The sequence below is a fragment of the Macaca thibetana genome, chromosome 11 (assembly GCF_024542745.1).
Source record: "Macaca thibetana thibetana isolate TM-01 chromosome 11, ASM2454274v1, whole genome shotgun sequence".
Lineage (NCBI taxonomy): Eukaryota > Metazoa > Chordata > Mammalia > Primates > Cercopithecidae > Macaca > Macaca thibetana.
In genome coordinates, this window is record NC_065588.1 from 62,796,508 (window position 1) to 62,821,300 (window position 24,793).

Here is a 24,793-nt window from a genome sequence, read left to right on the forward strand (position 1 = left end):
TAAGGACAATGACAGAAGCACTAACAAACCACAAAATGAGCATCGAGGAGAAATCCCCCAACTCTGCTTGGAGCAGCTGGGGAAAGCCGTAGCCACCTGGCACCTGCCCATCCTTCACTATTCTTCAAATGTCATCTCTTCAGAGCAGGCTTTCTCTAGATCCCTTATTTGTCCTAAATAGACAGTGAGCTCACAGATACCAGAGAACACGGCTTGGTAATATTATATCTCCTAGTGCTCATCACTGTGCCTGTTAGAGGGAATATACCTTATGCCTCCAATAAAAATTCCTTGAGTGCCCCTGTGTACCTAGGCCTCCGGTGAAAGCAGGGGTCTGAACAGGACCCTAACGCTGCCCTGCTTTCAAGGGATTCCCCATAACTAACATGTACAAGGAACCAGCCTTCAGCAGGAAATCTAAAATAATTTGTTCCTTTTCTCATTTTCCCTCCTCCTCTCCTGCTGCCCCCAGCCCTTTTAGTCTTGTTAACCCCTCATCAGAGTTTAATGCAAACATCACCATGCCACTTATCAGAAAGCTTTGCCAATTTAGGCCTAGTTTTCCTTGTTGTGTATTCTCAAAATGCCTTGTAATTTCCCTTCATATAAATGAGGGCACCTCTCAACCAGGGGTGAATTTGCTCCTTTCCTGAGATTATGTGACAACATCTAGAGATATTTTTGATTGTCACAACTGGGGAAGAGGTTGCTGTTGGCATCTAGTGGTTAGAGGCCAGGGATGCTGCTAAGCACCCTGCAATGCCCAAGACAGCTCCCACAACAAAGAATGATCTGGCCCAAAATGTCAATAGGGCTGAAGTTAAGCACCCCTTATATAAATCATCACAGTTTAGAGTTACGCATCTATTTTTTACTCCACTAAACTATGAATTCCAAAAGGGCAGGGACTAAGACTGTTTTGCATCATTGTATTCCCAAAGACTCATAAGTAGTAGGTACTCAACAATTATTTTTAAATGCTATCATTAAAGGAATGTTAAATCTATTCTCTGAAACAGAATACACCATTCAGGTAATTTTTCCTTCTTTATTGCAAGTATGCATATAAAGCATGCAAAATTTAATTCTCTGGTTTCATTTATCATATTCTAGAAACAAAAGTTTTGAATTGCATGGCTGGATTTTGGTTTAATTGAGGAGGCTCTATTCCATAAGAAAATATTTGTTTTAGTACATTAGGACATTCTTGGGAAGTTGACAAGACATATTAAAATGAATGAGCCTGAATGAAGCAGTCACTCACACTTTGCAGCACGTCGTGCTGACAAGCCTTAACGACATAAATGGCATGAAGCCTAACACATGTGATGACCAGCATTTCATAGAGTTATCAGAATGGCATCATTACATTCCCGAAGCAAAAGGTGATACAAGTTCCTATACTTCATCTCTGCTCCCTAATAACAACAATAAGCTTGGATTCTACTGAGCCATGTCTTTGAAGACTGGTAGTTCTAAAGCCTCTAATTATAATCTTGAGTCATAATATTTGCTTGAAAGCTTTAACTCAAATGAACATTCAAATGTAATTTTTCCATAGAAGTCAATTTCTGGAAGAGATACAATGTAAAAACACAGGCAAAAGAATATGGTTAATTATTAAACCAAATCTGAAACAATGTACTAAAGTAACATTAAAAGCATGTTACAAACCACACTGGACCTACTTTCATCCAGAAATGTTTGCTTTCTCCATGAGGGAGTGAATTCTTTAAATATACATAGAACCTTCATTTGAAAGAATACCAACCCATTCGTCTATTAAATTCCTATGTTGAAATTTTGTGTGAGAAAATACATCAAGATTTTAGTTTCATACAGCTTAATTTTACCTTAAAAAGACCCACAAGCCAGTTTTGATTCTTGTTGTTTTTCTTGAAAGTCTTTGAATCTCTGGTTTTCACTCTACTAAGTATAGGCCAGGCCTTGGGGGCCTTTAGACACTTTTTTTTTTTTTTTTTTTTTTTTTTTTTTTTTTAAATTTTGCAGCTACAATATCCAAGGCTCTTTCTACTAGGTATTGAAGAGAATATATAAAATTCAGAGCTGGGTGTGGTGGCTCACGCCTGTAATCTCAGCACTTTGGGAGGCTGAGGCAGGCGGATCACATGAGGCCAGGAGTTCAAGGCCAGCCTGCGCAACATGGTGAAACCCTGTCTCTACTAAAAACACAAAAATTATCTGGGTGCATGCCTGTAATCCTAGGTACTTAGGAGGCTGAGGCACGAGACTCCTTGAACCTGGGAGTCAGAGGTTGAGCCAAGATCGTGCCACCACACTCCAGCCTGGGCAACAGAGTAAGACTCTGTGTCAAGGGGAAAAAAAAATCAGAATCCCTGTCCTCAAATCCCAACTATCAGTCTCCCTGAATTTGGACTTTTTCCTCTGGTCTCTTCCCTCAAGGAGCTTAAGTTCTTATGGGGCAAAAACCATGGACTTTAGAGCTTGATTTGTATAAAAATTTTTTTTGAGTGAAAGAATGAATTGCATTTGACAGGTGAGAAGAGTAAGGCTTGGAGAAGTTAGTTGAAAACAGTTTAAAATGGAGGCTATCTTCCTGGGTGCCTTAAGGTGCTTGAGGGCTTGGACATGAGGGCAGTGAGCAGAGACTCAGAGTGGTTCAGTTACTCTCCTATGAATCAAAGCAATAGCCTGATTCTGCATCTCATTGCATTTTCAGTGCAATAAAAGATGCTCTATTGAAGAACTGTCTATTCTTAGGATTTTACTGAGATTATACTGTAGAGAAGAAATGGTCAGAAAGCATTTCTGCAAAACCAAATCTCCATGTTTATTGGTTATATTCATTGGGATAATTTTAGCAATAATAGATGAGAAAAATAACACTTTTTTTTTTGAGACGGAGTTTTGCTCTTGTCCCCCAGGCTGGAGTGCAGTGACACAATCTACGCTCACTGCAACCTCCGCCTCCCAGGTTCAAACGATTCTCCTGCCTCAGCCAACTGAGAGTAGCTGGGATTACAGGTGTCAGCCACCATGCCTGACTAATTTTTGTATTTTTAGTAGAGAAGGGGTTTCACCATGTTGGCCAGGTTGGTCTTGAACTCCTGACGTCAAGTGAGCCACCTGCCTTGGCCTCCCAAAGTGCTAGGATTACAGGTATGAGCCATCACAGCTGGCTAAAACTTTCTATTACTCTAATGACAGTAAGCAAATCAGGAAAGCTAATATTTTCTTGGGCATGGGCTTGATTGAAAAAAATCATTGAAGCTGGGGTTATTTCTTATTCATTTTTGTTTCCCACTTAGCATCTTGTACATTATAGGCACTTGATAAATACTTGTTCATTGGCTCTGCTTACTGCTCTGATAAAAGAGATCTTAAAGGTGGTATTCAAATAGAACATGAAAACCTACTAATACAACAATACTATCTATACCTAACTGTTTCAATGAGTTTAATAGCACTACTAAAGTCATATAGATATAGAGTGTACCCCTGTTTTCATTGCTGCCATTTTCCTCCATGTAGCAAGCATTAAGAAGAGGCGAGATTTCTTTCTCTCTCTCTCAATATAATGCCCGTCTACTGTCATCATCTGACTTTCTGTGTAACAAAGGGAAAAAGACAAGTGATACTATGCTTATTATTATGGGAGACTGATGACAAATTACAGCATAGTGGTCCTACCATGTGAGTCAGTTGATATAGAAATTTCTATTTAAGCGGAGGATTGTCACAAGGTGAGTATTTTAATGTGACAGAACTAGAGCAGAACATGTAACACTGAATATGTGCCAAGGACTGGCTGCATATTTTATATGCATTATTTTATTTAAGTCTCGTATATCCCTATGGGGTAGGTATTCCTTCCTACACAAGCTCATAATGGAAAATAACATATGTGGGATTGTGAAGGGGAGGTGAGAATACTGAGAGTCTCAGGAGCCTGTCTCCTACCAGGGCTTCCCAAGGTGGTGTTCAGCTCCTTGGTTATTTTACCATGGTTCTCATCTTTGGGCCTCTCCCTTGTAGGTGTAGAAACTTGCATTGTCAGCAAGTCAAGAATGGCCCCATTTCTCAGTGGTGAGAAATGCATCACCAAACTGAGGGGACTGGAGTATGAGACTGGTGGATGTGTAATAAGACATTTGTTGTCACAAGTATAGAACACTTGCTATAAACAGAACTGCATGGGAGACTCAATAAAACCAGAAGGTCACAAGGCAAGTAGGGAATGGAAACAAAATAAGCTTTATCCAAAGAGACGGCAAAGCCATTGTAATTGGAGCCCTTGGAGCCCTCAGCAACAACCCCTCTCTACCTTTACATCAGGGATGATCTAGCTATTGGGCTTGGAACACTTGAAGACCACTAACTAAGGTACCCCCTCTTCTCTGGATGGTGCCAATGTTTCCTTCTGTGATCCTCCTTTTTCCCATGCTTCCTTCCCCAAAAAGGAAAGGTTCTTCCATTTTTCCAGTGAGAACCAAATTCCATTCTAATGAGCACTTTCCTTATCGATTTGTATAGACACATCTGGTCAGGTTACAGTCAGGTCTTGCTTTTTAAAGTTCTTCAGTCTCATGTTGAGGAAATGGTTCTTAATCTCTTTGGGGTCATAAACTCTTTTAAGAATGTATTGAAATACAAAGACATATATAAATTCAAATACATATAATTTTGAGGGATTTCAAGATTCTTAGAAACTCATACTGGAATCCAAGTTTTAAGACCATTGCTTAAGGTAACTGTGCATATTCCTGCTCTTATCCATTAATGTAGTGATAAGGTGTATCAGCATCTATGAGGGACCTATAATCCTTATGAACTGGGATTGATTCTATTTTACAAAGAAGAAAATTGAAGCTCAGGGTATAAGTGACTTGCTTAAGGCCCAGTGAGGGCAGAATACAGAATATATCAGTCTCTATAGAAGATATAAGGATATCTGTAACTTTTTTCTTTTTTTGAGCAGCATCTCGCACTGTTGTTCAGGCTAGAGTGCAGTGACACAATCTTGGCTCACTGAAGCCTTGACCTCCAGGGCTCACGTGATCCTCCCACTTCAGCCTCCCAAGTGGCTGGAACTACATGTGTGTGCCGCCATGCCCGGCTAATTTTTGTGTGTGTATGTATATATATGTGTGTGTGTGTATATATATATTTTATATATATTATATATATTAAAGTATTATGAGTATTATATATAATATATATTAGAGTAATATATATGTGTGTGTGCATATATATATGTATCTACTACATATATATATATATCTACTACATATATGTATACACACACACACACACACACATACAGTAGAGATGGGGTTTTACCACGTTGCCCAGGCTGGTCTTGAACTCCTGCGCTCTAGCAATCCTCCCACCTCGGCCTCCCAAAGTGCTGGGATTACAGGCATGGGCTAATGTGCCCAGCCAAATGTCTGTAACTTTTAAGATCACTCTTTAAAAATAAAAATTTCATCACAAATTCAAAAAATCCAGAAAGAGAAAGTAGAGAGAAAGGGAAATGGCATTTGTGACTTTTGAGTCCCTGAAGATGGCCACATTTTTTTTCTTTTAGTCAGTAAAGACATGGATTAACTTGCCACTATCTGCATTTTACAGAAGAATAGAAATTTCCCAAGGTTAAATAACTTGCCCAGATTTCTTTAAGTGACAGAACTAGAATTTGAAGTAGGAAACTAAGAAGTTGTATTTCATAAGCTGTGCTCTTACCCCCTCTGCTATGTGACCTCTGGCCACAGCCTAAGCAATTTCTCACTTCACTCATCTCTATTGGCAAGGTCTTAACTGAAGTTGCCAAAGGCAGTCAAATAACATTCTTTAAGCAGACTTGAGAGTGTGATTGTGCAAAAACACTAAAACTTCAAGTTCAAAAGAGTCAGAGTCCAGGATAACCCTCAGGTGGATGAGAGGCATATGATTCATATCCTTTCCTTCAGTTTTTCAGAGACATAAAATGGTTTATGTTCGACTTCAAGAATGGTCTATCTTTGTATTTTCTTTGTGTGTTGTGTTATATTTCATTAGACAAGGAAGGCTTCTTTTCTTCCCCTCCAGGTAATAAGTAGTGATTTATCACAATCACTTGTCACATTTAACTTAGCATTCATTCCATGAAAAGATTTTCCATACATTTCCAATGTGAAATTTAAATGTTAATGTCCATAGATAAAGAAGTATAGCAGTATGTGTTACTTTTTTTTCACTATGAAAACCATTTTCAGGAATTTAGACTGTTAAATAATCATTCCTTTTATGAGACTAGCTCTAAAGATACATATAAATTTTGAAATCTATAGTATTACTTGGCAATTTTAGTGCTTTACTTTTTGCAGCCAATCATGGAAGACTTGCTTTTATAGCTTTCTCTGCAGAGTCATCTTAATTATAGGGAAATCCCTTTACAAATGGCTTTCCATTTACAGTGCTTCAGCTAGAATCTAAAGTTGGTTTTATTGGAAATGATAAAAAATTACTCTTCCTGAGACACAGAGTTAAGAATCAGAATTGGAAATGAACTAAGTTCTTTTAGATTTAGAAAAAAATTTAAATTGATCATATTCTTCCCTTCTAAACAGTTTATCCCAAAGAGGTTTAACACAGTAAAATCTCTTTGATTTTCAGGTACTTAAGAAAATGTTTCAAGGCAAAAGAAGTCATATAGATTACCTAATTCAATCTACACATTTAACTGAATGTGAGTTTCACCCAATTTACAGAACTAGTGATAGAGCCAGGACTAGAACCCCTGCCTATGGGGCATCATTTGTACCATTTAAGCCACACTCTGCTTCCAATGTTGAACCCTTCTTGTGCTTTCTACATAACCCACATGGGTGGGAGAGATCTCTGGCTCCAATAACAGGAATTTCTTTTAGTCTTTCTTTATAACATCTAGACAACCTGGCATCATATTATTTGTTCATTTGGCTATTGTTTTTCTCCTTCAAAGAATATAAACTCCATGAAGACAAATAATCTGTGACTTTTAATGGTGTCTGGCACATAGTAGGACTCAATAAATAACTTGTTAAATGGAATTTCAAATTTAACCTTAAACATTCTTGTTTAAAATATATAGTCTGGGCCAGGTGCAGTGGCTCATGCCTGTAATTCCAGCACTTTGGGAGGCTGAGGTGGGAAGATGGTTGAGGCCAGGGGTTCAAGACCAGCCTGGGCAACATAGCGAGACCCCATCTTTATTAAAAAAAATTAAAAATTAGCTGGGCATGGTGATATATGCTTGTAGTCCTAGCTACTTGCAGGGGGTGGCTGAAGCAAGAGGATCACTTGAGCCCAGGAGTTCAAGGTTAGAGCAAACTGTGATCATACCACTGCACTCTAGCATGGATGACAGAGTGAGACCCTGTCTCTAAAAAAAAAGAAAAAAAGAAAAAAGAAATAAAATTTATACATTACATTTTACTTCCTAAAATAACCATGTTTGCTTTGACTGGAATTTTAAATAATTAATGTCTGAATGTCTTCAGGGAAGAATAATTATTCAACAAGATAAGGAATCATCAAACAAAAACATGGTAAATTCCATTACATCAAGGGCTTCTACGCAACAGAAAGCCACCATAAAGAGATTGTAAATACCAGAAATCAAGAGAAGAAAATTGCAACACATAGAAGAAACAAAGGATTAGTATCCAAAATACATAAATAACTTCTAAAAATCAGTAAGGAAAATAAATACCAGTTACCCATTAAAAAGGGTAAAAGATATAAACATCTATTTTAAAGAAGAGAAAACACAAATCACTAATGGCCATTAATGACCAATAAAAGTAAGATCAACTATTTCACCTCTTTGGTAATCAGGGAAATGCAAACTAAAAGCCACCATCATATATACAGTCTAATTTAAAGCAGGAACTGAAAGAGACATTTGTACACCCGTGTTCATAGAAGCATTCTTCACAACAGCTCGATGGCGGAAGCAATCCTACTGCCGAGAGATGGATGAACGGATAAACAAAATATTCTGTTTACAAATAACTTACAATGGAATATTGGCCTTAAAAAAGGAAGAAAGTCTTGTCACATTCTATAACATAGCTGAACTTTGATGACATTATGCTAAGTGAAATAAGCCAGGCACAAAGGGACAAATACTGTATGGGTCCATTTCTATGAGGCATCCAGAGTAGTCAAATTCATAGAGACTGAAAAAGAACAGGTGATTACCAGGGGCTGACAGGAGAGGGAATGGGGAATTATTTTTTAATATGTAGAGTTTCAGCTTGAGATGATGAAAAAAAGGTCTGGAAATAGATTGTGTTAACGGTTGCACAACCATATGAATGTACTTAATGCCTCTGAACTATGCACTTAAATATGGTTAAAATTGTAAAGTTTGTTGTGAATGTTTACCAACAACCACAATGAGATATCATTTTATATCCACTAGATTGAAAACCAAAAAACCAAAAATCTAACTTCCAACAATAGCGAGCATCTGTTAATTGCTGTGGACTGAATTGTGTCTCCTATCCACCCTAAATTCATATGTTGAACCCTAACCTCCCTCCACCTTGACCATTTCACAATATGACTGTATTGAAGATAGGGCCTTTAAGGAGCTGATTAAGGTTAAAATGAGGTCATAATCATGAAGCCCTGATCCAACAGAGCTGGTGTCTTTATAAAACAAGGAGAGACATTAGATCTCTCTCTCTCTCTCTCTCTCTGTGTGTGTGTGTCTCATTCTCTCTCTCTTATCTCTCTCTGTCTCTCTGTGCCATGTGAGGACATGAAGAGAAGGTGGCCATCTGCAAGCCAGGAAAAGAGCCCTCACCAGAAAATCAAATCTTGCTGGAACCTTGATCTCAGACTTTCCAGCCTCCAGAACTGTGAGAAAATAAATTTCTGCTGTCTAAGCTGCGCAGTCTATGACCTATTGTTATGACAGCCTGAGCAAACTAAACAACAGTGGAGCAATGGGTGTCACATGCTGCTGATGGCAGGGGACACAGAACAGCCTGGCCTGATCTAGCACAGCTGCACTGGTGCAGGCCCATAGCCCAGTCAGGCCGCTACATGGTGTGCATTCTAGGGAACTTAGCGTGTGTGTAACATGAGACAAGTACAGGGAAGTTAACTGGGGCATCATTTGTATTGGCAAAATCTAGGAACCACCAAAATGTACACTGACAGGAGAGTAGAAACTGTAAAAAAAAAAAAAAAAAAAAAAAAAGGTAAATAATAACTTTAAAAAACACAGGACAACCTTGCATTTAGGAAGATAAAGGATGATGAAATCTTTGAGGGGTATAGAGGGGCTTAACATGGTTACCAATATTCTGTATTTTAAGCTGTGTGATGGGCATGTGAATGTCTTCTTTTGTCTTCTTTTTTAAACATGTATGTCCATCTACATACTCTTATTTCACACATCTAGTATACATATTAACAATTAAACTAAACGAATAAAAATATGCAAAACCCAAAGTATATGGCTTAATTTTGTTAATCTTGGTCCAGAATTTTTTGTTAATAATTTCATATCTCTCTTATTTTCATATGATTTTAAAAAAAATTACAGAAGATAAACAGTTAAAGTAAGTAAGCTCAACTTTAAAATTTCAACTTCTTATTTTATTCATTCAAAATCTGAGTCCCCTTGGAGCCAATTTTCCTTAAAGACTGTAGAATCCTCTACTGATCTCCCAAGTTCTCCTAGTCTTGCTCAGCTCTGTTACACAATTTTTCAGCACATGTGTCTATCATATGATAATGCAGGAGAGAGAGAAATGGAAGATCATAAATAAACAGTGTAAAACTTCAAGTTTCAGGGCATAACTGGGACAGATAACTAAGCAAGCAAAATTCTGACCTAATAAATTACTTGAACTGCCTGAAAGAGTCAGCTACATAAATCACAATTTTACCAGAAGTGCTACAAAATCTATGCTGGCTACCAAATGCACTGTGAACACTAAAAACTCTTTTGTATGCTGTCAGCCAAGACTCCACATGGTGTATGTAAAGTCTGAGGGCCATTTAGATATATGCCACAGGCTTCTATACACAATGATCAAGAATAACTTTCCCCTCTCAGAATGAGAATATAGTCATTCTTACGAAAACAGTTATTTTTGTTACGGCTTGGGGTGAGAGCGATGGCGAGTTGTTAGAAAGAGTGAGAGTAAAAGGTTATGAATGTTGAAACCCCTAAGAAATACCATATTTTGCATTTTATTCCACAAATTATTTTGAGGGTTCTGACGATGTTACATATAACTATTTTAGGTGTACTCACATTTATCACTTTATTTAATCTACAATATATACCCTTAATAGGTATTACTTCTCCCATTTTGTACATTAAAAAAAGAGAAAGAGGTTAAATAACCTGCCCAGGGTTACAGTGTGAGCAAGTGAGTGTTAAAATTCAAACCTAGTTCTTCTTAATCAAACTCCAGTACTTTGGCCACTGTACTGTTTCTTACTGCCCCACAAAATAGTTTTTATAATGACAGACAAAATAGTTAACAAGTCAAGAGCTAATCAGCCAGGCTCCTTGATTCTCTCCCTAGTTTAAGGGCTTCTCTTACCTTTTTGGCTATATTCCTCCTACTCATTAGTTTTTAGTAAGTAAACCAAGAAATACGAAATCAATTTTGTCAATTTAGGTCCTTCTTTAGAGGTCAGATCATCACGTCTAAGGTGAGTCTTGGGATCTCTCTCTCTCTCTCTCTCTTTTTCTTTTTGTTTTGGTCTCAGCTTTACATCCCGTAGCTTTACTTGTAACACACACAAAGTGCATATGATATAGTGCTGGCCTACAGCCAGAGTTGTGAGGTGACAGTGCCTGGGTAAAAACCCAGGGACAATACTCAACAGCTCTGGTGCTTTGGGCATTTTACACAACCTCCTTGTGTTTCAGTTTCTTTGTGAAATGGGGATTGGCTTGGCTATGAGGATTAAACAATAGAATGTATTAGGTTGGTGCAAACCTAATTGTGGTTTAACAGCTAAAGCATGTAGTCAATCCTGGCATATAACAAGAGGTTAATAAATGTTTGGCATTACTATTAGTAGCAGATATACATATATACATGTGTAAATATTATATATTTTGTAATATATGCCTAATAAATGTTAGGTATTCCTATTACTATTAGTATACGACTGTTAGTAGGGTACTAATAGTATTACTAATCACAGAGTATGCTACTACTAGTGAACTGAGGTGCCATGTAGGGTGGGGAGAGGTGAGCACTGAGGCAGAAAAGGATTAGGGAGATCTTCTGGAAGAGACTAAGCTTGAGTTATGTTTCAAAGGGTGAGCAGAAGTTAGCCAAAGGAAGAAGATGTGTGTATCGGGGGAGGGCATTCCAGGAAAGAGGGAATGGCATTTGTGAAAGCACACAGCATAGAACAGCACAATGAACAGGTTGGATGTGTGAGGGAGAAAATCAGGGACCAATTACAGCACAGTGGGAGGAGCAGAGATCAAATTTAGGTGGATCCATTAAGGACTGGATAGCTAGTGGAAAATGACTCATTCAGGTACGTGGGTTGTGAAGAGATTAAACAGTTATTCCAGGAGTTAGAAAGAACCACAGAAAAGAATGATAAATAATCCAGCATAAAATGTCCATTTGAACTATCATCGCATTCTTAGTTTTCAAATTTTTGAATTTTCTAGTATAAAAGTCTAAAATTTCAGAGATAAAAGTTGTAAAAAACAACTGCTTCAAATATCCTCATTGCCATTTTTCCATTAAAACTTACCACACATGAAAATGAGCAAAAACTATTCTTTCATGACACATGTGAGCAACTGGATGAACTTAGTACAAGCACAGTTATACTAGTAGAGTTAAAATAGAAACTGAGACAAGCTCTGAGGAAGCAGAATTAAACATCATTCTCTATCCATCCTGAATGACCAGCAACCCCTTGAACATATGCTGTGCCTTTCCACATACCCACACCTCTCTCTAGAATGTCCTTCACTCCTTTCTTTTTGACCTGATATTTTCTACTTGGCCTTCAAAATTCAGCTGAAGGGTCACTTCTCCGAAACCCTCCACTAACCTTCCAACCAGCTTCAGGTGCTTATTCTCTTGGTCTCAAAGCACCTCATGCATACTTCCATCTCAGCACTTTCTACACTGTAGTTTAATTATTGCTGTTATGCTTATTTGAATTACTACTAAACTATGAAGTTTTTGAAGACAGAGATCACAGTTATTCAGAATAGATACCAGGCCTGACTCTATCCCTCTAATTCCAAGCACATTACTTAGCACATATTAGTCGTTGAATAAAAATATGCAATTTGTCGGTTCAACATCAGACAAACATAGACTGAAAAATAAATTGGTCATCCCTAGAATAACAAGATGCCTTTTAAACAGATTCCTGATTTTTCCATCTCAAAACTACAAATGGATTATATGGCAAAATATCCCAGAGATACTCAAGCTAGAAGAAAAGACTCAAACAACATCTCTCAAAGTTGATTTTGAGAGTGGTGAGGATGTTTTCCTTCTTATGTCCATTAAAACTCCTTTGGTTTCCAGAACAGTCCACCTTCAAATCAATAGTTGTGATTTTTCATTATTGAGAAAGAAGAACAACTCTCACATCCACAAAATAGGCCATTATAGCATTACTGGGTCATTTTCTCCACACACAAGCATAAAAAAACTAAAAGAGAAATATTCTAAGAATTAATGTTTCAAGCAAAAGCCATTCTGGGTTTTGTCATAATCTTTCAAGGGAATTTTCTCTCTAGTTCTCCCAAAGCACACTGACTGTACAAAGAAAAATCACTTGACTTTTAAAGCAAAAACAGACAAAATATGTGTCTGGAAATAGTTCGTAAACCCCATTGGGGGAAAATTTCTTATACAACAAGAATAGAACAACACTACAGTGAATTAGACAATGACAAAATCCAATGCAAGAGTGCCAATAACTTTTTCTCCCCAGAGGATCGCCCAAATTTCTGTGCAAAATTCTATGCTAGAGTAGGCTGAATATTAAGTACACATAGTATAGTCATATTTTTCCTCATTTTAGACAAACATGGCTTTATCTGACATGCTGAGGTAGTAATCCTTTAGGATAATTTGTCAATTTAGTTCCATTCACTTAAGTATGCCAGGCTCTGTGGAAATAACCCAGACACTGTTGATGACTCACAGAACTCACAGAAACAGATGTCTGCAGTCAAATGTGGTGAGCACAAAGATCTGCACAGGTGCTACCACTACCCAGGGGCAAGAGAAGCTAAGTCAGCCAGTGGGGGATTTGACAAAACCATGTAGGACATCCAAGGGGAGCTTTAAGGGATGAGCCTAAATAAGTCAGCCTGGGAGGGGGGGATCCTTGGGGAGTGGTGGGCCTGGATCCCTGATCATATTCTTATTTAGTTTTTAAATTTTTGAATTTTCTAGTATAAAAGTCTAAAATTTCAGAGATAAAAGTTGTAAAACACACCTGCTTCAAATATCCTCTTTGCCATTTTTCTATTCAAAATTATCACACATGAAAATGAGCAAAAGCTATTCTTTCATGACACATGAGCAACTGGATGAATTTAGTGCAAGCACAGTTACACTAGTAAAACTAAAATGGAAGCTGAGACAAACTCTGAGGAAACGTTATTTCTTTGAATTAATATAAGTTAATTCAAAATAACCCTGAGAATCTTGTAAAGACCTGGAGGGATTCCCAAGGGCATTAATTCTGTGGGTCACCTCTCTTACCTTCACCATGCCTTATAAGGATCGCAGTGCTACCATCACCTAGCATTGTTCAGATCATATTCCTACTGAACATGTGCAAAGTAGAAATAAGCATCACCTTAAAAGTGAAGGACGGAGTAACAGTTTTTATAACAGCCATACTGCCAATAGAAAGGGTATCTTGAATGGAAAAAGTAAAGATCATAGTGTTGTAGATGCTTTATTCTTCAACAGAATTGACTGTGTGCCCTCAGTGCCAAGTTACAACATGAATTACAACGCTAAACAAGACACAGAGCTTGGATGACCTTATCAATCTCGTGGGGGAGAGAAGCCAGTGGACAGGTTCTTACAATATAGTGTTACATGCCATCCTAGGGGATGTTACAGGTGCCAAGAAAACACAACAGGAACAACTAAACCAGACTTTGCAGGGAGGAGGGTGGTGCTGGGAAAGTGACATCTAAATCAAGGCTGCAAAGAAGGGTTTACAGAAGAAAAGGGGGATGTAGAGGAGAGCACTCCAGCTAGAGGGAACAGCATGTGAAAGGCAGGGAGGCACCATGTGCCTGGTGAATTCCATGGGCTAGCAGCAGGTCAGGACTGCTAGAAAGGAGTACAGTGGAAGGGGAAAGAGGGTGTGTGTGTGTGTGTGTGGTAGGGCAGAGATGAGAAATTGAAGCTGACTGTTAAGTAAGAGCCAGGTCACCAATAAGACTATATTAAAGAGTCAGAGCCTTATCCCCAGGATGATGGGGAGCCATCATAGTGTCTTCAGCACACAAATGACAGAAGCAGATTCCTGCTTTAGGAAGAACCCTATGGATGCAGGGTGGAGAATGGGTTGAAAGGGATCAGGGAGGGCCCAGAAGGGCAGTTAAGAATCTGATCTAAGTAATCCAAAGACTAACGTTTGCAAATTGTGAACAATGATTCTAAAATCCATTTGGAAGGATAAATGAGTAAGAATAGGCCTACCTCCTTCCTAACCCTCTACCCCATCCCATCTAAGATATTAAACTTATTTTAAGACTAATGTAATTAAAATGCAGTGATAATAGTACAGAAATAATGCAGATGAATCAATGGAACAAAAAGTCAAGAAGTAAACCTAAGTATATATGAGAACTCAGGTTATTATAAGGGAGGCAAGTGGAATTGTTTTTTAAAATAAATTAGGCTTTGACCATATGTAGTAACAAAATATATTCTAGACAAAGATTCAAATACACAAAACAAAGTAAAGGCAGTTCATAAAAGAAGACAAGCAGATGAAAAATAAACACAGATACCAATTATTACCCAGCAGATTGGCAAGGATTAAAGAAGTTCATAACCCAGTTCATAATCCAGGGGCACTGAGATTATGGGGAAACAAGGACCCTTCCCTACATTGGTAGGAGTGTTTAAATAGGCACATCCTTTCTGGAAGACAGTTTAACAAAATGAACCAAAACTTTTAAAATGTGCATTCTGTTTCACCCAGAAACTCTATTCCTAGAAATGCATCCTAAGGAAATAACTAGACAGCCACCCAAACATGTATGTAGCAATAGTAACATTCTGAATAATAAATATATTAGGGACAACCAAAATGTCTTGACAGAAACAATGAAATATTATAGAACCACTTAATGTAAAGATACAGAACTATTTTAATGACATGAAATGATAGTCACAAGTATCAGTACATGAATAAACGAGGTTATAGCATGGTGGGGATAGTACAATTCTGAAATACATATTTGCCTAGAAAAAATGGAAATTTAGATAGAATTATTAATAATAGTTTAGTGTTAGAATTATGATTTGTTTTGGTATTATTATTATTATTATTATTTTGAAGCAGACTCTTGCTTTGTCACCCAGGCTCTTAGTTTACTGCAGCCTCCACCTCCCTGGCTCAAGCGATCCTCCCACCTCAGCCTACCCAGTAGCTGGGATTACAAGTGTGCACCACCATGCCCAGTTAATTTTTAAATGTTTTGTAGAAATAGGGCCTCACTATATTGCCCAGGCTGGTCTCGAACTCCTGGGCTCAAGCAATCTTCCTGCCTCATCCTTCCAAAGTGCTGGGATTACAGGCATGAGCCACTATGCCTGGCCTGGTTTCTGCTTTATCCTTACGTATTTTCTGAAATTTTCTTGCCATATGTATTAGTCCATTTTCACACTGTTGATAAAGACATACCAGAGACCGGGAAGAAAAAGAGCTTTAATTTGACTTACAGTCCCACATGGCTGGGGAGGCCTCAGAATCATGGTGGGAGGAGAAAGGTACTTCTTACACGGCAGCGGCAAGAGAAAATGAGGAAGATGGAAACGCAGAAACCCCTGATAAACCCATCAGATCTTGTGAGACTTATTCTCTACCACAACACGTGGTAATTATGGGAGTACAATTCAAGATGAGATCTGGGTGGGGACACAAGGCCAAACCATATCACCATGAGTACATATCACTCTTATGATCAGAAAAAACATATAGTGTTCATTTTTCTTTTTTGTGAAGAAGTGCCAAGAATAACATTGATGGTGGAGTTAACAACTCGAGAGAAACCAGGGAAAGAGCAATTGCCTGTATCACATTTCAAGTCATTAACAAGTGCCTGCTCCACAGCCTCTTCTCTGTGGATTCAAAAGAAAAACCGACACAGAAAAACTTTCTACCACCAAACCTCAAAAGAGGATTGAAAATCCTTATCAGGAAAACCAGCAGTATTATTGAATAAATTACAAAATATTTTGCACTTCAGTTGCACAGGTAATGTAGACACTTATACACCACTTTCACTCTCAATCCCCATATCACATCTCTGCATTTATCAAACCATGTCAAATATTATAACCAGATAACTTAGCATAAAGAAACATGGTTTTATCTTATGTAGGACTCCGTTTGACTTACAAGAATTCTCATTTACTCATTTAATTCTATTTTTGTAATTATGAAAGAATAAAAAGCTGTTTCATCTATTTTAATTTTGCATATCAAGTACAGCATACAATACTATGGTAAATGTTTTCATAATAGTCTAAAATCAGTAGCAATAAATGCCACCTTAGTTTTGTAATGTATAATTTTTGAATACTCTTGTTTACATTAGCATACAGTCTTTAAAAGACCATGTTTAGTGGAAGAACAGGCATTTTTACTGGTGATAATAGTACTTCCACTAATACAAATGAGTTATTATTAGAGGAATTTATTTCCCCAATGGCTTTATGGTCAATCAGCCACAAATTCAGATTCACACCCAGTTTTAGTTTTATAATGGTATTTTTTCAACTTCTACAGATAACAATTTTTAAATGAGAAATACTGAAATACTGGAGTGGGCTAATTGAATTTTTCTGCCATCTGCATTGTATAGAGTTTTTAAATTATGGAGCTCATATAGTTCAATCTCCTCATCTTATTGACAAGGAAACTAAAGCCCAGAGAAAGTAAGCAGTTCTTCTCATATCTCAACAGTCATTAACAGATTGGAAAACAGACCTTAGGTTGCCTGTCCTCTATTATAGTGTTTTCGTCACTGTGCTACAGAAAGTCTGAGGACCTTATACATGCAACAATTTACAGAATGTTCTCTCATTCATTGAGCTCCCATGATAACCATGTTACTATTACTATTATTATTCTCATTTTACAAAGGGATTAACTTTGGCTTGGAGAGTTTAAGTGACTTTGTAACACTTTCAGTCATGAAGTCCAATGCTTTAGATTCCAAAGCCAGAGCTTTGCCACTCAAATCAATGCTGGGATGTGTTTTCTGTAATTAACTCCCATTAAAAGCAATTCATTGCTGGAAAAGTTTTGGAAGTGTAAAATTATATAATAATCTTATAAAAAGATTCATAAATTTCAAGATAATTATTTTCCAAGAAAAAAATCTTTTAGAGTATGTATCTTCTCAAAGCATCAGCTTTCTATAGATAATTAAAAATCGAACTCAGAGAATAATGAAAGCTTACCACTATTTGACTTAGCAAGAAATTCAAGAGGACTCTGATCCAGGTTAACCTTTGTATCATTAATATCAGGAGGCTCATAGTTTAAGTGAAAATCATCAATGTAAGCATCTAGGGCTTCGGAGGCAGACAGATACAGGTTTTCTTTATACTGTATGGAGCCATCAGTATTAAAGGATATGCTGTTCAGTATTAAAGTTGCTGGAAGATAAGATTCAGAAGTGCTAAACTGATGTTTCTTAACTGACTCTGCCATGGCTTTCTCACAATGGGCCACAATGTCCATTCGTCTTTCAAGAAATTCTAAACACAAAAAAAGGTACGTTAAGTTTTCAGTTAAGTAGGAATGGATACTACTACTCATGGAATCCTTGCTAATCTTTCATGTGTAATTACTTATTAAAAAAGAAATTACTCTTTATCTCCCTTTGTGTTTACTTAACTTTCAAGCAATGTTCATTGATTGATAGATGATTACTTTCATCGGCATGACTGCAAATATAAACCATGTTTCAGAAATATATTTCGGGGAAGGGCAGGCACGGTGGCTCATGGCTATAATTCTAGCACTTGGAGAGGCCAAGGCGGGTGGAAAATTTGAGGTATAGAGTTCAAGACTGGCCTGGCCAACATGGCAAAACTCCATCTCTATGAAAAATACAAAAATAAGCTAGGCGTGGTGGCACGCACCTGCAGTCCCAGTGACTTGGGAGGCTGAAGCAGGAGAACTGCTAGAACCTGGAACATAAGCTTTGCTAGGTGACCATATAAGAGAGGTACTGCTTTCCTTTGTTTTCAGTTTCACTTGATTAAATAAGTGTTTTGGAATCTTGAGATATTTTTATTTGCTACATTAAAAGAGGGCAATCCTCCAGTATCATATTCTAGTTTTCATTCCCTTCACCTGTCCCCATCCCATTGATGGGATAAGGAAAGTCACATATAAGTTCAAGATGAAAGCAACAGAGGGCCCTGGCATAATAGTGACGGCAAGTAGAAACCAGGTAGCAACAAGAGATGAGTGCTGAAAGGAGTAGAATTCAGGGGAGTGGGTGTCCTCTGATGTGCTACTCTGGCTTTGGTACAGGAGTTCAGCAGCTGTAGACCTCTTTATTCTTACCTTACGTCAATCACTTACTCTTTGCAAAAACTACAAAAGGTTGGTACAATTAGTACCCTCATTATCCAGATGAGAAAACGGTGGTACACAGAGATTAAGTAACTTGTCCAAAGCTGTAGACTAGGGAAGCAACAGCCAGGCTGAACTCCAGCTGTGGATTCCGAGTCTGAACTTAACCATTGTGCTAGATTCCCACCTTATGTGTGCAGGAACTGCCCAGATGACCTGTGACCCTCTAAATGTTCACCACAAGTTACATGCATCAATGTCTGCCAAAATTGGGTGCCAAGGTTCTGTGGTCTCTAATTTTTCCAATATGCTTATTCACTGGTATGTGGGGGGTGAAATGCCATTCATGTGACAATAATATACACATCAGTACCAAAGATTAAATACTTACTTTTTCAGTCCTTTGAAATTTAGGTGGACATGTTGTACTTTCAGAATGTTACATTATACGACATCATAATACCTAAATTTTGCATCTGTGGAATATATTTTAGTTTCCTCTAACGTACACAGAGGCTTTTGAGAATCAGAAGAAAACTATGAATCACCTTCCCACAAAAAGGCACTTTAGCAGACACAGAGACAATGGGTTCCAGGATTCCTGAGGCTTGCTCATGGTCCCCCTGCATCTGAATTCTAGATTAAGAACTTTTGTCTAAAAAAATTGGTAGAAGTGAAGAGAAAGGAAGAGAAAGAAGGCTAACCAGGAAAAGAAAAATAAGATCCTTATTAGGGATGGAACAAACAAATCCAACATCACATATTCTTAGAGATATGATGGTAAAAAATCTTTTGACTTTAGAGGCCCTACTCAAAAGGTACTTTGTAAATCATGATCGTCTTCTTCCTCCTCCTTCTCTGGATTTGTCAGTATGAATTAATTACTATTACAGATCAAAGATGATGGGCTTTGGAACTAAAGAGACCTGGGTTAAATTCAGTTTATCTTTACCAGCTGTGTGTCTTAATCCCCTCCCTAACATGTGATTCCTTTATTTTAAATTCTGCTTAATAATCTTTAGACCTTGTAGAGTAGCTGCCTGTGTTTGATTTCCAGCTGCTTTGCACTAGCATAGCCATTTCAGGGGTAAGATGTTGAAATACTTTGAAAATAGTTGCTAAAAGCCGTTTCCCTCCACCCACTCCTCCCCTTTCCCGCCACCAGTGCCTTCTTGCTACCCAGGCCCTGGCCCACTTCACCTAGAAGCCTTCAGACCTGCTCATGACCCAGCAACTTAAGGGGCACCATCTGGCTCCACAGATCCTGCTCCTGGCTATGGCTCAGGTCCATTCTGTCTGGTTGGTGCCTGGCCATACAGATTGTTAAATGTTTTGAATATCACCCCGGAGGGGCCGTGGTATGCAGTACGTGTTAGTGTTTTTCCCTTCCTCATCCTTTAGTGCTTTGCCTTTCTCTGTTCTGCATATGTATCATGATTTGACCAAGTGATCACTGAGAATATGGCTTCTTCCTTCTCTAAGTTCCAAAAAAATAAGGAATGGATGGGTATTTGTAGTTTCCAACTTACAGCAGTTGCTCAATAAATGTTTGCTGAATTGAACTTCAGCCAAAATACTCCATTCACCATAAAGCATGCCAGTGTGACTGGTGCAGCGGGTAAATATGTTCTGAAAGATGGAGTCTGCTGGGTTTATTGGTAGCTGCTGAGAAACAACAAAACAGGCAAATAGAGTAATGTATTCAAGTCACCAATTTAATCAGACAATGGCTGAATGCACAGTAAGCAAGAAGTTGTTGAGAGAGTCAGAAATTATCATACATGTTAGTAATATTTTTGAGGTTCACTTATGGCAAATCTTTAACACCAGACTGTCCAGTATGCTTCCACAGCTCAAAGTCCAATTTTAATTGGAGATTTAAAGACGTTTTCTATGTCCACTTAGTTGCATGAATAACATTGTAAAGGAAAGTTGATAAATATTTCTATAACAATCTAGAAAATCAATGTGTAAGATATGCTAGTGATCCTGATAATTGAACACTACTTATAAACAAGTTTATTTTGTGACTTTCATTGTATCATATATGTGGGAAAGTGCAAATTCATTCTCTTGGTTTTTCACTATATAGGCTCACAGTGGGCTAAGCAAAGAAGAAAGTGAACATTCTTGTAGTTTAAAAAGCAAGAGAACCATATGCAATAGCTTAAAAAAAGAATCCATATATTTCTTAACTGTATATCAAGTAAAATCGCAGATTGTTTGGATATTTTCCCTAGCAATTTCATGTTTGAAGTTGGTCTGGCTCGATTCTCTTTGATAGTATTTTTAAAAATGTATTCATCCTATGAAATCCTCAGGGTACATGCATCTACAAGAAGGCAACCCAATTCCTGAAGAATATACAATATTTCAAGTAGAGGGACTAAAGAAAGCCATTAGCTCTGTATTCCTTATCACATTAGGCTAAGTCAAACTCAGTCAAGTAAGCTGAGTTCCTCAAGTCTGGGCAGAGAAAAAGGTCCAGAAATTTGTACTAAGTTCAGTTTCTCTCTCTCATTCAATTCAATTAAACACACAATTATTGACTGACAATGTGCAAGGAACCATGCTAAGCACCGTATAGGGATACAATGATGGGCCAGGCATTATTTCCCTCACAAGGAGCTTGTAGCCCAGTAGGAAAGATAAAAGCAGCACATAAATGAATGCAACCCAAGGAAAGGCATGCTAAATGCCATCAAGCATCCCAAGAGTGGCTGAAACACAGAGAAGAGAGAAATTACTTCTTTTTGATGGAAATTGGGAAAGTTTCATTTTAGACAGGGTAGTTAAACCAGGACACGAAAAAGACGTAGGTTTCAGATACATGGAAATGAGGAAAATCGATATGTCAGGAAGAAGAAACATAGTCAAAGACATTAAGGAGTAAAATCACAAACATACAGATGTAGGAATATATCAGATTTCCTTGGGTTCCTTTCCTTCTGTGGAAGAGGGGGCTGGAAATTCTATGTTATGAACCAAAGTGGTGCGTTTTAGGGCTAGGTATTTTACCTATTTTACAGAAAGGGTAAACCAAGCCTCAGAAAGTTTTTAAAGGCTCTGGGAGAATGTGTCTAGTGAGTTATAGAGTTCATATTATTTCCACTACACCACAGTGTCCACTTTGCCTGTCTTTCCCAACGGCAGGTGAAGGAAGCCAGCACCGCCTCCACTGACCATTTCCTTCCAAGTGCCCAACAGTGGGTAGCTCCACATCCAAGTGAGGGCATCCCACCCCACCTGTGCAGTTCTTAGAAATCTCTACCTCAGTTTAAGCCACTGATAGAAGAATACTTTTAAAAGTATTCTTAAAAGTTCTCATGGGCCCAAGTCTATCTATGCCACCTGTATCTCAGGCTGCTTGGGGGAGACAAGAAGCACCATGACAGATTTATTTGTTAATCTTGTGAACTTTTTCCAAAGAACTTGGTAAGCAAATAAAGCATGTTTTATGAAATAGATACTATCTTAAATATTCTCAGTCTGACTCAAGAAATTATAAGCCCTCAAAAATTAAGCTGTGAGTACCCTGTGTTGTGGAATTTGAAGTTTAGTAGAATGTAGTAAGATGAGTTGCATAAGTTTTCTCAGTAGAATAGAACTAACGGAAATATGTCACACATTCTCTCCATCACCAGACACTGTGATCAATAATACCTTCTTTGAGAGATAACTTACACATGCTGGTCACTATGATTAACTATCAGCATTTAGACCATTAGCTGATCTTAATGGTCACGAATGAGGAATATAGAAGAAACCAGTGTTTGAAACACATAGAGCATAGGACGGGCAAACCCCTATAATCTTGAGGGTTCAACTCTTCCCTCAAACTACTACCTCTTGTTTATTCAAGAAATCTCTATTGTCAATGTAGAAAGGTAATACACAGCAGAGGTTAGGAGTCTGGCTCTGCCACCACACTGACCAGCTTCAAATCTAGCAGCATAACCTTGGGCAAACTACTTAACTTCTCTCTCCCTAAATTGTTTCATCTCCAAAATGAGCGTAGTAAAAATACCCAATTTATAGCACTGCTGTAAGGACTAAAAGGGTTAATATGAGTAAAACATTTAAGACAATATGTACATAGTACTAATGTACACAGTAATTATTATTGCCTGCTATGACCCAAATGATGTGCTAGCTCCTCCCAGTAGAACATTTGTTTCCTATCATGATGCATATAGTTTTTAGTTTTAGGGGATTCCAGCCTGCCTAGTCAACAGGTGGTATAGCAACCCTGGAATATTAAACGCCAAGAAAAGAAAGTTAGAATTTCATTCCCTATATCCATTTATCTCCTTAAATTTACATTCCATAGTTGAAGGGATTACCCTTCAAGCAGGATCGATACTTGGTTTATTTCACATGCTGGAATCATCTGTAAAGCTCAGGAAAGCCTGAGGCTGGAGGAGAGGCATCAGCAAAATTTAAACTATTTCCCAAATCTTAAGCTTTGAGAGATATTGTATTCTACTGTAGGGACTGCTTTTCTCCTGATGTCATTTAGCTTTCCCTCCAGCATTCTCAATTCCTCTTTATTTCCAAATCAGAGAATACTCAACGATTGTTGTTCTTTTAACGTGGATATGTGCACTTCCGCAAAAATAGCTGCTGAAAGACTTTAAAAGATTTTATTCACTTTAAAACACCATGACTAATTGGGGAAAAGAGCAAACAAGCACATTAGGATTATATCTGTAGGCCTATAACTGTTTACCAGCACACTGGCAACACGTTAAGTAGAATTTTACAATACTGGGTAATGAGGAAAAAAAAATCATTTGCTTGGTGAAAATCTCTATGGACCTAATTTTGAGGAGGAGGGAGGGGAGCATTTATTCATTTTTTTCTAAACTAAATAATATCATCCATCACTTCTAAATATGTTTTTTTAATTAAGGAAAAAAATACTAGAATGAAGAAGGGACCACACAGGCTGCCCAGATCCATTTCCTACCGTAATGTACACCGTATTTTGAGAGTTTTCTCAGTGGAGGTAGTGGCATCTGGAAATACTTGTAAGAAAAATTTAAATACTATGAAGCAAAGGGGTTCTGAAGAGTATGTTGAAATTTAACGGAAGAAAAGTATTCTGCCTTTTGGGAAGGGTGATTTTTCTTAATGAAAAATCAAATGACTTGAAACAAATTCTTATTTCACTACATCTCTAGGCAAAGTCCTATAGTAGAAGCTATGGGAGTGAAATGGGTTGGCTGTGTCCCTACCCAAATCTCATCTCAAATTGTAATCCCTATAATCCCCACATGTCGAGGGAGGGACCTCTTAGGAAGTGATTGGATCATGGGGGTGGTTTCCCCCATGCTATTCTCATGATAGTGAGTGAGTTCTCATGAGATCTGATGATTTTATACATGGTAGTTTCCCCTAGGCTTTTCTTTCTCACCTGCTGCCATGTAAGATTTGCCTGCTTCCCCATGATTGTAAGTTTCCTGAGGCCTCTCCAGCCACATGGAACTGTGAGTCAATTAAACCTCTTTCCTTTATAAATTACCCAGTCTTGAGTATTTCTTTATAGCAGTGTGAAAATGGACTAACACAGGGAGAAAACAAGGAAATACAGGAGATAGTGCTTTGCCTTCATGGAGATTCTAATGCTGTGGGAGAGAAAAAAAAAATGTGTTTGAAAGTTACAAATCAACAGGTCATATTAGTCTGCTAATGACTAGAGCCGACAAGTCAATAGGTAGAGGCTCTGCACAGCAGGTACTAGAAAGCATCTCCCTGCTGATCTCAGTGGCCATGTCCCCACACTCCAGGTGCTTTTCCCCCTCTGTGACCAAAGCTGATTTCAGTAACAAGAAGTCTGGTCTGGCCTTTTAGAATTCAATAAAAAGTTTCCACTCCAGACACTCTTGGGCTTCCATTAGGGCCTGTGTATGCCTTGCATATGGTGGAGAGCCAGATGAGGGTTATGAAACAGACTACAGCTTTCCATCCC

General features: G+C 38.0%; 3 protein-coding genes across 21 annotated transcripts in view; all 3 read right to left on the bottom strand.

Annotated features, from left to right (window-relative positions):
- Nucleotides 1–24,793, bottom strand: part of LLPH (LLP homolog, long-term synaptic facilitation factor) — a 648,032-nt gene that overhangs the window by 483,033 nt on the left and 140,206 nt on the right. The gene's annotated exons all lie outside the window — the stretch shown is intronic.
- Nucleotides 1–24,793, bottom strand: part of TMBIM4 (transmembrane BAX inhibitor motif containing 4) — a 529,849-nt gene that overhangs the window by 470,331 nt on the left and 34,725 nt on the right. The window lies entirely within an intron of this gene.
- GRIP1 (glutamate receptor interacting protein 1) overlaps nucleotides 1–24,793 on the bottom strand; it is a 710,404-nt gene that overhangs the window by 266,451 nt on the left and 419,160 nt on the right. For 3 of the 19 annotated variants that reach the window (XM_050748302.1, XM_050748299.1, XM_050748297.1), the window contains exons 1-2: nucleotides 19,214–20,406; nucleotides 17,697–17,996 (exon numbers count right to left, since the gene is read on the bottom strand). The exons of 13 other annotated variants lie outside the window; for them this stretch is intronic. In XM_050748302.1, coding sequence (XP_050604259.1) covers nucleotides 17,697–17,979 — 283 coding nt within the window. In that variant the 5' untranslated portion in view covers nucleotides 17,980–17,996; nucleotides 19,214–20,406. Of the gene's footprint in view, nucleotides 1–17,696; nucleotides 17,997–19,213; nucleotides 20,407–24,793 lie in introns of those variants that run through there. 3 more of the 19 variants (XM_050748305.1, XM_050748303.1, XM_050748300.1) reach the window with 1 other exon arrangement.